Source organism: Varanus komodoensis, unplaced genomic scaffold (assembly GCF_004798865.1).
Source record: "Varanus komodoensis strain SLA01 unplaced genomic scaffold, ASM479886v1 scaffold61, whole genome shotgun sequence".
NCBI classification, from domain to species: domain Eukaryota; kingdom Metazoa; phylum Chordata; class Lepidosauria; order Squamata; family Varanidae; genus Varanus; species Varanus komodoensis.
In genome coordinates this window covers 2,014,147-2,027,949 of record NW_025336236.1, presented here as the reverse complement: position 1 = coordinate 2,027,949, position 13,803 = coordinate 2,014,147, and the positions used below count along the sequence as shown (strand labels likewise).

At 37.4% G+C, this 13,803-nt stretch overlaps 1 protein-coding gene across 1 annotated transcript in view; it reads left to right on the top strand.

The window, feature by feature from the left end:
* Positions 1-13,803, top strand: part of TRHDE (thyrotropin releasing hormone degrading enzyme) — a 467,798-nt gene that overhangs the window by 399,231 nt on the left and 54,764 nt on the right. Inside the window, exon 10 of the mRNA XM_044449813.1 lies at positions 9,528-9,616. Coding sequence (XP_044305748.1) covers positions 9,528-9,616 — 89 coding nt within the window. The remainder of the gene's footprint in view (positions 1-9,527; positions 9,617-13,803) is intronic.

Genomic DNA, 13,803 nt, shown 5'->3' with positions numbered 1-13,803 from the left:
ATAATCTTGACAAAATTTTATGGAGTAATTTCTCCAACCTCTGCAAATCTGCCTGCTTTCCCCTTTTGAATTGCTTTGCCGGCGCAGGCGGTAGAGTTGACCATCTGCAAATTGAGAGGGAAGAGAAAATAATAGAAGGAACCTGTAAGCTTTCCTCTGAATCTAGGAACTACTGAAGGAAATAATAAGGCTTTCAAAACTGCTTGAAGATGATCTCAGCAAGTCTGTGACACTGGTAGACATTATATCGATCCTTATTCTTATCTCAACTGTATTTCCATGCCTATGGATTAGGACAACACAAACCTAAGGGAAGGGCAAATATTGTTATGCTTATTAGGCAAAGAATCAACTCAAAAAATGAATCTGTGCATAAGGACACATGAACTGGCCCAGCAGTTCAAGAATGAATGTGGATACACAAACCAATGCAGCACAGCTTGCTTGCTTGGTTTGTTTTGGAAATACAGCTTAGTAACACTGCAGGACCTGGGGAAGCAGGATACATTCTGAAATTAGAGCAAGCAGAAAACAAAAAGAAATTCAGTTATGAAGTCATGCATCTGTAAACCATACAGCCATGCACATTCCCATAAGTCCATGGATATCTTCTTAATTGCTTTGTAAATGAAATATAGTGAAAATGTTCCTATCTGGCAGTGGTAGCTATTACTAGAATAGTAGTGACAGTTCTCTAGTTTGGTTCATGTGATGGTGTTGCTTCAATCAGCCTTCACCACTCTTAAAGATTTAGTGAAAATCTGAAGGAAGTAAATATTCTTAAATGATCGCTGTTCTACCAAACCATGGTGAAACAGATCCATGGGTTGCTTTTGTGGCCTGAGTTAATTCTGGCTTGTTGGCAAAGACTACAGAGAGAACCCATGGATCTGTTTTACACAATCAGCATGGGTTGAACAAGCCATGATGACTTGTTAAGCTGCAGCATATGTTAGACCCAGGAGGCATTCTTGAAACAATCCTCAGATAACTCATGGACTGTTGTTAGGCTATTTGAATTAGCAGAGTGAAATAATTTGCTTTTGTATTTCCCTGCTCCCAGTTTGGTAGGAGTGGGGTTATGGAAATTCTTTCTCTCTCCCTGATCTAGGAGCTTGATTTTCTTAAGAATAGAAAGAGGTACATTAGACTGGCTTCAAATACACTGTGTATTCATTGTGCCTGAGGTTAGTTGTATCACATTCCTAAACTGCATGAGTTCACCTTAGCATTGTTAGTTGCTTTTGTGAATGAGATAGTTTGGTCCACACCTTTATACTCAGACGTGAGAAACCTATATTTTGCAAGCAGTTTTATTGGTTCAGTTATAATCAACCCAAACCCTGTGGCAGAAAAATTCTTGACAGTTCAGACATGAACTTAATTCAACCTGCATGACTTCTACCTGTGATTGTTTCCAGTGAAAATTGGCATTTATTTCACTTTCAATTTTTTGTTTTATATTCTAAGGACTAATTCATATGTCCAAACTGACAAGTTAAAGGTGTGGCTTTAGTGAATTCTTGCACTTTAGTGCCTAATTTCCAAGTCAGCCATATTTACTATAACCCTGTTCAGTCAAGAGTGTGTGTAGCAGATGAGTTAAGTAATAATGCTATCATGTGTTGATTCACAATTTTTAGTATAAAAACTGACCCTTAGGTTTTTCTAATTGTTTCCTATACGTAGCTCAGGTGTTGCTGACCACTTTTTATATGGTCTTTCAGAAAGGAGCTTTCCAATTCCCTGTAGGTGGATTGATTATTTATAGCAATATAGAAGTCTGAGAACAAATATGTCCTGACACAAAGGTTACTTGTATTCCTAGAAACTTGTTTTGTTTTGTTTCTGTGTAGTGTTGACTATGCATTCCCATGGTGTACAAACAGTGATTCCAGAAATTATGCATGGAACCACTTCTTCATTTCTCATGTTTGCCATATTTAGATAATTTAAAGATTCTGTTCAGGGGGAAGAATCAAGTATAAGGAAACACTATTCCTTTCTACAGCTTTATTTAATGAAGGTTGCATTCTGAGAAATAACAGCAAGAAGAAATTGTTGTGCTCAGGTCCTGTTTGTCCTCTTGACACATGTGCTTGGCCACTGTGGCAAACAGTATGCTAGACAAAATTAGCCTTTCATCTGACCTAGTAGGGATCTTCTTATTTTCTGATTGTAGTAGTTTTTGTTCAACTATGGAACAGTTCATGATTAAGATCTGCATGATATTTGGAACATAAGAGAACTGGGGTACAGGACAACAGCACTTAATGCTGGAGTTCTTTACTAAGTTAACCAAGCTACATTAAAAAATATATTTGCATTGAAAATCAAATTTCTACAAAGATGGGAGATTATTAAAATCTCCACCTGACAGTTCAAAGGACTTTTATTCAAAGAATTGGAGTAATTACCTCCCAAAGTCTATGTTGAGTATGTATGTATGTGTTCAAGCTTCCAACCAGCTGTTTTAGGAGCATCTCTAAGGCTGATATATATAGCTAATATGAACTTATAAAATAGAGTTATCAAATGTACTATGTACTGCTTATCCAGAATGAAAATACAGTATTCTGAGTAACAGATATTTTTCAAATAACTTTCCAAAGTATTTCATGATAGTTGTGAGCATCATATGAAAACCAAAGCATTTGTAGATTAGAAATCATTCAAAGGAGCATGTTTTTATTGTTATTATAGTACCATCATTAGGCATAGCATGTCACACACTGCAGCAAAACAGTTTCTGAACTGAACAACTTCAGACCTAAACAAAAAGGGGTGAGGAGGCAGGAATAAAGGGAGAAGGAAACAATGCTTTTTAAAGCCAGATTGTACACTTGGATTGCAGTAGGGGACTGCGTGCACACATGCTCTTTCCCGTAAAGTAATCATGGCTTGCAAATAAGCACTAAAGCACTAATTTAACCTGTCACATGGACATGCAGAAAGAGTCTTGCTTCCTGTGACATATTGTCATGGGTACATAAGATTAAGAGCAACCTGTCTGCACTTCAAATGCTAGTGCATATATAACAGTTTCTTAGACAGGGAAAGTAGAATCCCATACTGAGTATCCTTGTCAGTCTACTTCTGATTGGCACTTGCTGTAGACAATTACCGATTGCAGGATTTAAAAAAAAAAAAGAATAAATAAGTGGCAAGTGCAGGAAATCAGTTTTGGATTAGGATCCTGGTTCTAATCCAAAGGTAAGAAGGATTTATTCCTACCTGGTCCCAGTCCAGATCAAAACCCCTTTGTGGGCTTTTTGCATTAAAAGGACATTTCCCATCCATGTCGATAGAAGCTCTCCTTCCAGTGCAAATATCAGGTGCAAGGAGCTTGATCTGAAACTTTTTTTAAAGGGTCTATCCAATTATTCCACCAGTGGTGGGTGTTAGGCAACTCATTAGGTTCATAAGGAAAGACTAACAATATCAAAATCATTACACCATTACTGAAAGAAGCCTTATTAATCAACAAGGGGAGTCAAAGAAACATTACATGTTCTTGAGGATTTTACATTTGTTCATGTCAATTTCTCAATAAAATGTCACTAAACTTGTCTAATGACAGCCCAAGTTAGAGCATGTTACAATAGTCTAGCTTATATATACCTGGTACATCAGAACTCCAACAAGGATCTTTCTTTCTAAATATGGTCACAGCTGGAGTTCCCGTCTAAGCTGATAAAAAGCACTATCAACACTTAAGCTTCCACCATTAACACAGAACTCCTGATTGTGAATTTGTCCCTGGGGGAGTTCAAAACTCTCTAAGACCAGCTGTAAAATGCCACTTAGAGTAGTCTACCAATCACAGCTATCTCAGTCTTGTCTGAATTAAGCTTCAGTTTGTTTGCTGTCATCTATTGTAAATAGCTTCTAATAATTCAAGAGACTCCCTGAGATGAATCGAAGGTACAGAGAAGTAATGCTGACTGTCATCCTCATATTAATAAGCTAATGATGACTTACGGCTTTTGAAATTCTTGAAATTTTGTTCCAAAGGAATTACATAATCATTTAAAATAAACAGATTTTAGCTGTAAGGTTAAAGTATCTATTAATTCTTCTGCACTTAATATCATGTGTATGTACTTCATCATGTTGATAAAGATCTGTAACCATGAGTTTCAGGCAGTAACTGAATTCTTAGTTTTATTTCTCTTTTCATCTGGAAGATGAAAAACAACAAATAAGTTAAGATTGCCAAGAATTTACTTTGTCTTTCTCTCTAATTATTCATTGCTTGCCTTGAAGTTTAAAATTTAAAATAGGCCAAGACCCCAGTTGAGTTTTCGTTCATGAGAAAACACCTATTATTGATTTAAACAAGGGAACTATTCTAATTATAATCCTCTTTTTAACTGAATTTTATGCCATTGACGGTTGAGTAGCCATATGTATCGGAGTGATTATAATAAATAAAGAGCTAGTAATCTGTTTTGCTATGCTTTAATAAACCAAAAAAGTGGAAGAAAATTGATCTTTGCACTCTTGAGTAGAATGCAAAATAGAGCAGTTTCAACAAAAAGCATACTTGGAGGCACGTTTCATGGAGCAACGGTTAGGAAGGGTTAACCACATTTGACTTAGTAAGATAGTTAAGGCATACATGCAACCAAGTTGCAGGTCATTCACATTCCAGTGGTAATTTAAACCTGATTTAACTGGCCTCTTTAAAAGAGTTCAGCTCTACATGTACAGGATTACCTGCATCCCTAGTTGGCTCAGGGCCATTGTCTACGCTTCAGTTCAAAATGCCAGTCAATTATTAGCAAAAGTGTTCTAACAAAATGACAGTTTTGCAGTGTTCTAGCATTTTTTAAAAGAAACTTTAAAAACCATTACTGTAAAATGCTTATATTACTGGCAAAGGTTAATTAATCTTCAAAAAGGAAAAGGAAACAGGAACCATTAAGAGAAATGCATTTGTTATAGTGTCACAAAGTGATTATTTGGAAATTGCTGATACTTCTTTCTGTTTTGTTTCCTGTATAGTTTTATTTTCAAATTTTCAATGCTCATGAAGTTCTGCTATTTCTTTAATAATTTATAGTAGCTATTCCTATAACTCTCAACTGATACCACATTTACCGTGCTATTATTTAAACCACTTTCAGCAGCATTGTCAGACACAGTCAATGTTGGTTGAGCAATGCTTTCATTTTGCTATTAATTGCAAGCCCAAGATCTCTGTACCAATAAAGCCACTGCCAGTTAAGATCACATCACTTTATAGGTATATATCACATAGGACTTTTTCCTCCACATACGTCATTTTGTATTTGCTTATATGGAAAACTAATTTGCCTCTTGTTGCCAGTTCATTGACTTTGAATCCTCTGGAGACTCTTCCAAGGATGTGTTTGGTTTCCACTCAGTGATTTAGCAGCAGCATCCACAATCCTTGCCCTCTTAAGTCAGCTACAACTCTTTGAGAGGACTAGTGGCTTATTACCCTCCTATCACCCAGTTGAACCAGTTATTAGCCTATGAGAACAACTGCCCTGTTAGCCCATTCTTGCTAAATTCCTCAAAAGTCTTTGGTGAGAGATTGACAAAATCTTGTTGAAGACCATTGATATAATGTCTTTGTACTGATTGATAACTTTACCCAACATCAAAGGCACTAGCAGAACAGCAATTATGCTGGGGACGGAGTTCAACCAAGGTGGAAAGAAAACATTACCAGAGATGCAAACATTGAGTAAAATAGCAAATAGATTTGAGCATCCTTGGAAACACCACGAGGACCTGCCTTCAGGCACAGTGCTGGCAATGACAGCCACATGTCTTACAGAAGGGAACCAATGAAATCCCAGTGATGGGGGTTCCATTCAAGTGTACATTCTGGCATAACAACATACAGAACATCACAGTGCATGCTCCCAATCCACCAGTTCCAGAGGTTACTCCAGGCCCCCAGGGATCTCCATAGAAAGTGGTTCCAATCCTGAAGGACAGTCCACACAGCAGATGAGTCATACAGATTCTTGAACAGGATACCTATAAAGCACACGTAGGCCTTCTTGGATATGATCCAGGACAGAGCCAGGGAGCAGAAGCTTGTTTTGACAAGCAGGTGTGGGGTAGGACATCAGGACATGCACAAAGGTCAACCAGAGCACATGTCATGGGGTAAATAGAGGGAGCCTTGTGGAACCAAACACGCAGTATACATCCTGAAGAAATATTCACAGCCACAGGCATGATGTTCATACACATTATGGAAGATTTGATTCTCCCAGACTCAGTCATAAAAAGCTGTTGGCATTAGGATGGGCCAACAAGCCCTTCCAGCCCATCACACCCTCAGACAGAGCAACATGTCCTGTCAGCCTCTCTGTGTTATCTCACAAGCCAAGACCTGCTTTTGGTTAGCTTAAACAGGGTAACTATAAGAGTTACATTGCATTAATGTTGATCCTGAGTTTGGATCTGTGTCCTGAAACCAAGTGTTCTAAGTGCCCTTTATCAGTAGTTCCATTTCATCAGAGTTTTCCCTTGGGAGCATCAAACAGCATGAGATGAAACCAGAGAAATGCCACCCAATACTCCAAACCTGAATTGTGATCTTCCTAGGTTGGATTTATACTCTGGTGTGGAAGCCGATGGTTCTGTGTAGCATTACACCATTCCTTGATCTTTGTTGTGTCAGCTGTTGATGTGGAGACAACTGTTAAAAATAAACGTACAGTCAATTGGGTTGCCTGGACAAGTATAGAATACTGTGTAGAGCTGCTACAATGCATTCCATTCTGGCTCTGTATCTGGGGTTTTCCTCCAGTGTTTCTGTTGTGCCAGCAGAGTATCCAGACTTCCACCAAATCCTACAGCCCACATAGCTAATTTCATAGAGGATTGAACCCACTATTACAAAGGAATATATTACATAGAGTCAAAGGTCAGGCAAATGGTTTCTACAGATGTTTGTGTGCGTGTGTGTGGGAGGGAGTTATCCGCCAAACAATTCCAAACTCCTAGCAGAATCATGAACACTGGTTCATGCACCGGATATAAGACTGTACACTGGAGTGTGGACATTATTGCAGATGTATTTGTTTATCTCTGTTGTCATTTTAAACATCTTTTCTTTCTCAAAAGATAACATTTGCTTTAATGTAAATTTATAACAGTGTTTTACTATGTAACTAGATGCAATTTAAAATCTGTTGCATTTTACTTTTTCTTAAAGTAGCAATAAAAGATGGACTGCAATCCAGTATAATCACTGAAGTTTAAACACAGAACCCTGTTCTGAAGCTATAGAAAAAAGCCAACTATTCCAAGATGTGATTGCGTCTTTTCTTTTACAAATTTGCATTTTAATACACTGAGTAGTTAGCTCCTTCAGTCATTCCTAATAATTTGAAGTCACTGACCTCTCAATAAATTTAATAACATTGTTTCTTTTCTGTGAATCCCACTTGACTTGTCATTATCCTTTCCATTTGGCAAGAAGGGCAGGGTGCGTGTGAATAATATGGCCATATATTTCTTGCTTAGTCACAAAGAGTCAAAGACTGAAAAATTGTCCTTTCTCCTATTGAGAACAATTCTCTACAGCAAGGTTAATCAGTTTCCTCTTAGTTCTACTACTACTAATTTTAAAAATATAGTATAATGGATCAGAGTCTCCCAGTCTGATGCCCTCTAGATGTTTTGGGTTACAGTTCCAAGAATTCCTGACTGTTGCCCATGATTGATGAGACTGATGGGTGTTGAAGCCCAAAACAGCTGGAGGACACCAGGTTGAGGAGTCTACAATAAATCAAATGCCTATGGCACAGGGTGGAACTACATTTTACCTGCTCAAACGTTTGTTTTCAAACCTGTGCTTTCTGGTATCATGCAGAAGTGGTGTGGTTCTTTTAAAAGCAGAATCAGTGGACAGCAGAGGACCCTTACCATTTCCCTTAACAGTGATCTCATCTCAGATGTTCCCCCAACTCCAGTGGCTTAGTTTCCCATCTCACTTACTGTCTTGTAGCCTAGCTGACTAAAAGGTGCATGTGGAGGAATAAACAACCCACAGGTTAAGTTTGGTCTCCTACACCCAGCAAATGCCATCTTCACATCGGTATTATGTGGAGTTGGGGATTTCGTGTTGTGAGACTGACTAGGTATTACTTACATAATACGAATGGGTTTAGTCTTACCTGTGTCTTGCTTCTTGGTGTAAGGAGTGATGTATGCACTCCTACTTCCCATGGAAGGGGTAGGTAGGAAGGGGCCTGTTGGGCTTACACTGGCTTATAAGAATTTTGGTGTGGTAGTAAGAGGGAGGTGCAGAATTTAGGGCCAACAATGAGTTCAGGACATGTGTGCTTTGGAAGAGATGAGAGGGATGGTTTCAGGAACCTTGGAGACCAGTGGTGATTATTCCTCAGAAATACCCATATGTGCTATGGCTACATATCAAGTCACTCTTCTTATAAACAATGAAATGGGTTTGTGAACAAGCTCTGCACACGAAAAGCACAACTCACTTAGCACAAAATGTGTGTTTGTTGACAATATCCTATAGTCATTCTCATAAAATCACTGCTTAATGCACTTTTATCTTGGCTATATCCAAAAATGGATATTTGAATTTACTGAAAATTCTCCCCAAATAACAGAAACCCCTACCATCCATGTGAAATGGCACTCTTTAGCACTTCTGTAAGCGTTTTTAATGTTTGCAGAGATATTAGTAAATATCAGTTGTGCAGAGTACATAAAAGATGAGGCGTGTCTGGGGAGAGTGTCTCCAAAGGAGCATTAGACTGAAATATACTAGCTGCGGTATTTGAGAGACTAGAACTTGGTTTGCTGCATCTTTGGAAGGAAATCCAAAGCTGGTTTGGATTCTATAATTTATCTCCAATGATGAAGCTTGTAGTTTATCTTGCAGAATCTATCTCATATAAAGACACTCCTGTAAGAAATTACTATTTAAACTTTGTGTCCATTACTCACCTATGAATTTTGTATAACTGATATATTGAAACCTGATTTTTTTCAGTGTGTAACATCTGTGTAAAATGTATGTAAATTGCAGCATTTTACACTTGATTTACAGAGATATGAATAATTATTCAAGGCATTAAGTGGTTAAGGACGGAATTTTGTTGTTAGAACCCTTTAAGAAGTTACTAAAAATGCAAAAAATCTGTATTGTCACTTAAACTAAAACATATGCTAACATTAGATCCTTTTCTTCTTAAATTTCAGTAATGATCTTCTTGCTACAGCAGTTCCACTCTGTTTTGTGACTTCCTATATTTTACTAGAAACTATCTTGCAATGATAGTATGTAAAAAGATACCAGTATCATTTTTGTAAGATGAATGATTTTCTCATAGATTTGTTGCCAATAGCAAATTCATTTAAAAGGCAAAATAACTTGTTAGAATCACAGTCTTTGCTCTGCTACTGACATTGTTTGATTCCTTTGATGTAATCCCTGATTGCTGTTAAGTGAGAAGAACCAGCTCAGTATTTTTGTTCTTAGATCCCCCTCCTTTGTCTTGCAGCTACTTGTGGCAGATCCCATTAACAATTGCAGTAGGAAATACGAGCCACATCTCACCAGAGGCAATTATATGGGTGTCTAACAAATCAGGTAAAAATAAACTTTCCTCCCAGTAGAATCTCGTAAAGCATTCATGTGTTTTCCTGAACTGTTTCTTCACAATTGATCTTAGGAAATTGATTAGTTGTGCTAAACTTTTATTTCTGTTTCTGAAAAATGAATGGTAAAAAGGCATTTTTAAGTAGGAAAGGATTGTGTTACTATTACTTTTTCTAAAGTTAAGAAATAACATAAAAACCCATTAGAACACCAAGATAGATAAAGGAGCTAAAAAATTATATTTGGCCCCAGATAAGGTATCATTAAGTGCACCTTATTTTACTTATCAGGATAAAGTATATCTACAGTAATAAACATATTAAAATCTGTAGAATAATCTTTCTAGCTCAGGCCATTTTAAATTCTACTTCAAAATTCAGATCGACAAATGTCAACAAAAACATTGACATTTGACTAATCATAATGTTATGATTAGTCCAAGAAGGCAACCCAATAGCCTTGAAAAGTTGCCATTTTCACAGGCATTCTCTTTGGCCATCAGCACCACTTTTGGTTCTGATAAATCAGCTTTCTGACACATGGTCTCACATTCTTATACATTTTTGCTACTCTAAAGCAGGGAGGAAACTCATTAAGCCAGTGGTACGTGCTGTATCTCATAGCTTTTTTTCTTATTCTTTCTCCCCTGCATCACAGCTGAGGTAGCACAGTCTGTTTGAATGACAAGAATTTTAAAAAAGGAAAGAGAAATCCATTTCATAGCTGACAGAAGAGGGAAAAGTGAATCAGTCTCATAGACTAGAGGAGTTATAAAATTGTCTTGCTTAGTGAAGTTACATGAAAGGAAGCAATCATTGAGCAATCTTTATGTATCTTCTGCTTTTTGCTCTTTAATGTACCATTAAGCAGCAGTGTTATAGAGTTTCTAGAACCCTAGAATTTTATGTATGAATTGTATCGATGCTTATATAAATGTTTTTTTAAATCCCAAGATTGTAGGGTAAGATATAAGAGACACTTTGGGCTTCAGAAGTGGTTGGTCCAAATTGTTAAGCCTTTATGATATATTGGTGCCCACCCTGATGGTTTTAATCTGTTCCCTTTTTGTGTGTGTTTGTGTGTGCATGTGTCCTCCTTTGGCTAATTCATGTATTCTTTATACGCATTCTTACTGTTCAGGGTTTTTTTTCTTGATACTGTCAGTATCAAGGGGGAAAATGACCAAACCAACAAAGCTGGGATCACAGCAGTCTCTGATCAACAGTTATTTTTAAGAATGCATTTCAAAAGTTATCAAGCTGTGAATAAAACTAATTCATTTGACTGCAGCAATTATTAACTTCTTTTCACTTCATGTATTTGCAATTGTAACGATGTTCATCGCATGAGTGGGTGGGGGAATGGATGTGTGCACTAGATGGTGTTTGAAACCCTCGATCTGAAGCACATACACAATTTTTAAACAAAATACATCACAGGAGCACTTCTGGATGCTAGTCATTATCTTGTAAATGGCATGCATGGCTGAGCATGTTCCTTGAATGCTTCACTGATTGGGGTTAGTGATATGTTGGAAGATCAGCAGACCTTCAGTAGCTGAAGGATAACAGTCTGTAGGCCAAGCAGAAGATAAGAGAATAAGATTTGTTCTTCTGTTGGGACAGATGCAGCATTTACTTATGCAAATTCTTATCCAGAAGATAAGATCACTAGGTTGTGATAGAAGAATTTCCCCTGTGCATGACAGGTTTCTGGCAAGAGGAAGTTCAGGGTGGATTACTTTGCCTGACTGCTAAGTTGCATGAATAATCGAAAATACTTATTATTTCTCCTCTCTGCAGCTGCTAATGAAACTAAACTAAGGTGTGATGCTTCTGCTGACAGAATCTGGAAATTCTGGGATAGAATATGACAGCTTGTCTGAGTGAGGGCTCCTTCTGAAAAGTCATAGACATTCAAGAAGATAAGAAAAGGCTTAAAATTCCTGCATTCCTTTCATTTGGTATAACAACCAAAGCCCTTTGTTTAGGTTCAAAGTCTGCATACTTTGAAAAGTGCTCAGTTTGGGAGAGTTTATTCTTTCTAGAGAGTGGCCAAGAATTTGTGTAAAGTTAGGGCATGGGGATGTTTCAGAAATGCCAAGGGTTAGGCAACATTCCTGTATCAGCCTTCCTAGTTCATTTAAAAACATTGCCAGGATGAGTAAAATGCCAAAGATGTGGCCTCTCCATTTCCCAGAAAGCACACTGCAGGATGCGATCTCTTCTGTTTGCACTGGATTTCAGTGAAGCGGCATTCTATAAATTGGTTACTACAGCTTTGAGCTCAGATAGCAAGTGGCAGCCTTCTCTGGATCCTGAAAGGCCTTCTGCCCTGACTGGATCATGCTCAAAACCTTCCTCATATTCTCAAAGATTTCCTTTTCCTTCTTTCAAAGATAATTCGTGAGAAAAAGAACCCCCCCTTTGAGAGTTCTCTTAGGTAATGGTTGAAGCTTAATACTGGCCTTGTGAGGTAGCATTTTCTTTTCTGGAATGTATCAACCACAATTTGCACTTAATTCAATATATCTTTATGTGTTTACTCTTAGAATATTCCCTTTAAACAGAAATCTGTGATACCATTTAGTGATGAAACGAAGTTGGAATAGCTAAAGTACATTTACGCTTACTTAAAAACCCTTTTAGTTTTAGTTCGGTTTAACAATGTAATGCTAAGCACACATTTACTAGGAAATAAGCTCCATATTGGGATTTGCTTCTGAGTAGGCAGAAGCATCTTACATGAGGGAGGTGGAAGTCATGCAAGGAAACTACAGGAGAAGGGGGTATGCTGTTAGGCACACCTTCTTCCACTTCAACAACCTTTGTATCCAACTCAATATATATAGCTCTATGCTTTTTTTTTCAAACATTGATACAATTGGATCAATTGTTAATTAAAGAAGGAACTTATTTTTAAAATGTCTACCATCCTTTAACATAATTATGTGCAAAATTTAGGATGTTATTCAATACACAATTATATTTGTCCATATTAGATTTCAGTGAGATACAAACACATGTAACTATTACATTAGACTTGCTGAAGTCCTTAATAAGAATGTTATTGAGTCAGTTGTAATGTGTTGCACATTTAAAAGATGGAAAGGTTGTATTACAGAAATAAAGTTTCATAATTAACAGAACACTTGTATATGATCCTTATAGTGTAAATTATGTAAGTTGTTTTTAATTGCTCAGTAGCCAATTGCTCAGACTATTCCCTGAATAGTCGACAACAATTACGACCATAAAATATAACATAATATATATCAAAGAAGTGTAACACTAAGTATAAAATAGAAGTAAAAACAAAACTAAAACCTACCAGCAATGCAAAAATGTAAAATTCAGTAACAGATTTAAAACAACAAAAAAGGTAGACTAAAATACCTGGGAAAAAGGATCTTCACGTGGTGCCAGAATGAAAATAATGTAAGAGTCAGGTGACTCTACGAAACTCATTCCAGAGTTGGGGTACCACAACAAAAAGGCCCTCAGTCAAGGCATGTTGTTTCCTCTGGTGGAGGTTCCCAGAAAAGAACTGCTGAAGGTGACATTAGAATCTGTATGGGAGCAGTTCTATATGGGAGGAGGTGAGCCTTCAGGTGACCTGGCCCCAAGCCATTTGGGGCTTTGTGTATTAATACCAGCACTCCGAATCATATCTGGTCATAAACTGGCAGCCAGTGTAGGTGAAAAAGTGTGGGGATAACAAACTGCATATAACAAACTGGTTGCCCTGTTTAAGGCCAGATGGAGTTTCCTGACTGTTTCCAAAGGCAACCTGATGTATAGTGCATTGTAGTAATCCATATGGGAGGTTAGTAGAACATATACATCTAAGATAATATTGTTATCTTGGCCCGTATCAGTTGGGTTTCAGGCATGCTTTTGGAACCAAAGTACCTTGATATGAGCCCTATGCGATAGCATTTGCTGGAGAAGGATATGGGGTTGGAGTTAGGGTTAGGGTTAGGGTTGATGACCCTGTTGATTTTCTTGGACCTATTGGTGGCTTTTGATATGATCAGCTATAGTATCCTTCTGGATAAGATGGAAAGTTTATGTATTTCTTATGGGTCACTGAGATTATATATTTTAATCTTCAGCTGTTTTCAGCATAGAATATATATTGCTTTTAGATAAAATAATTATTTTGTTGACACTTTGACA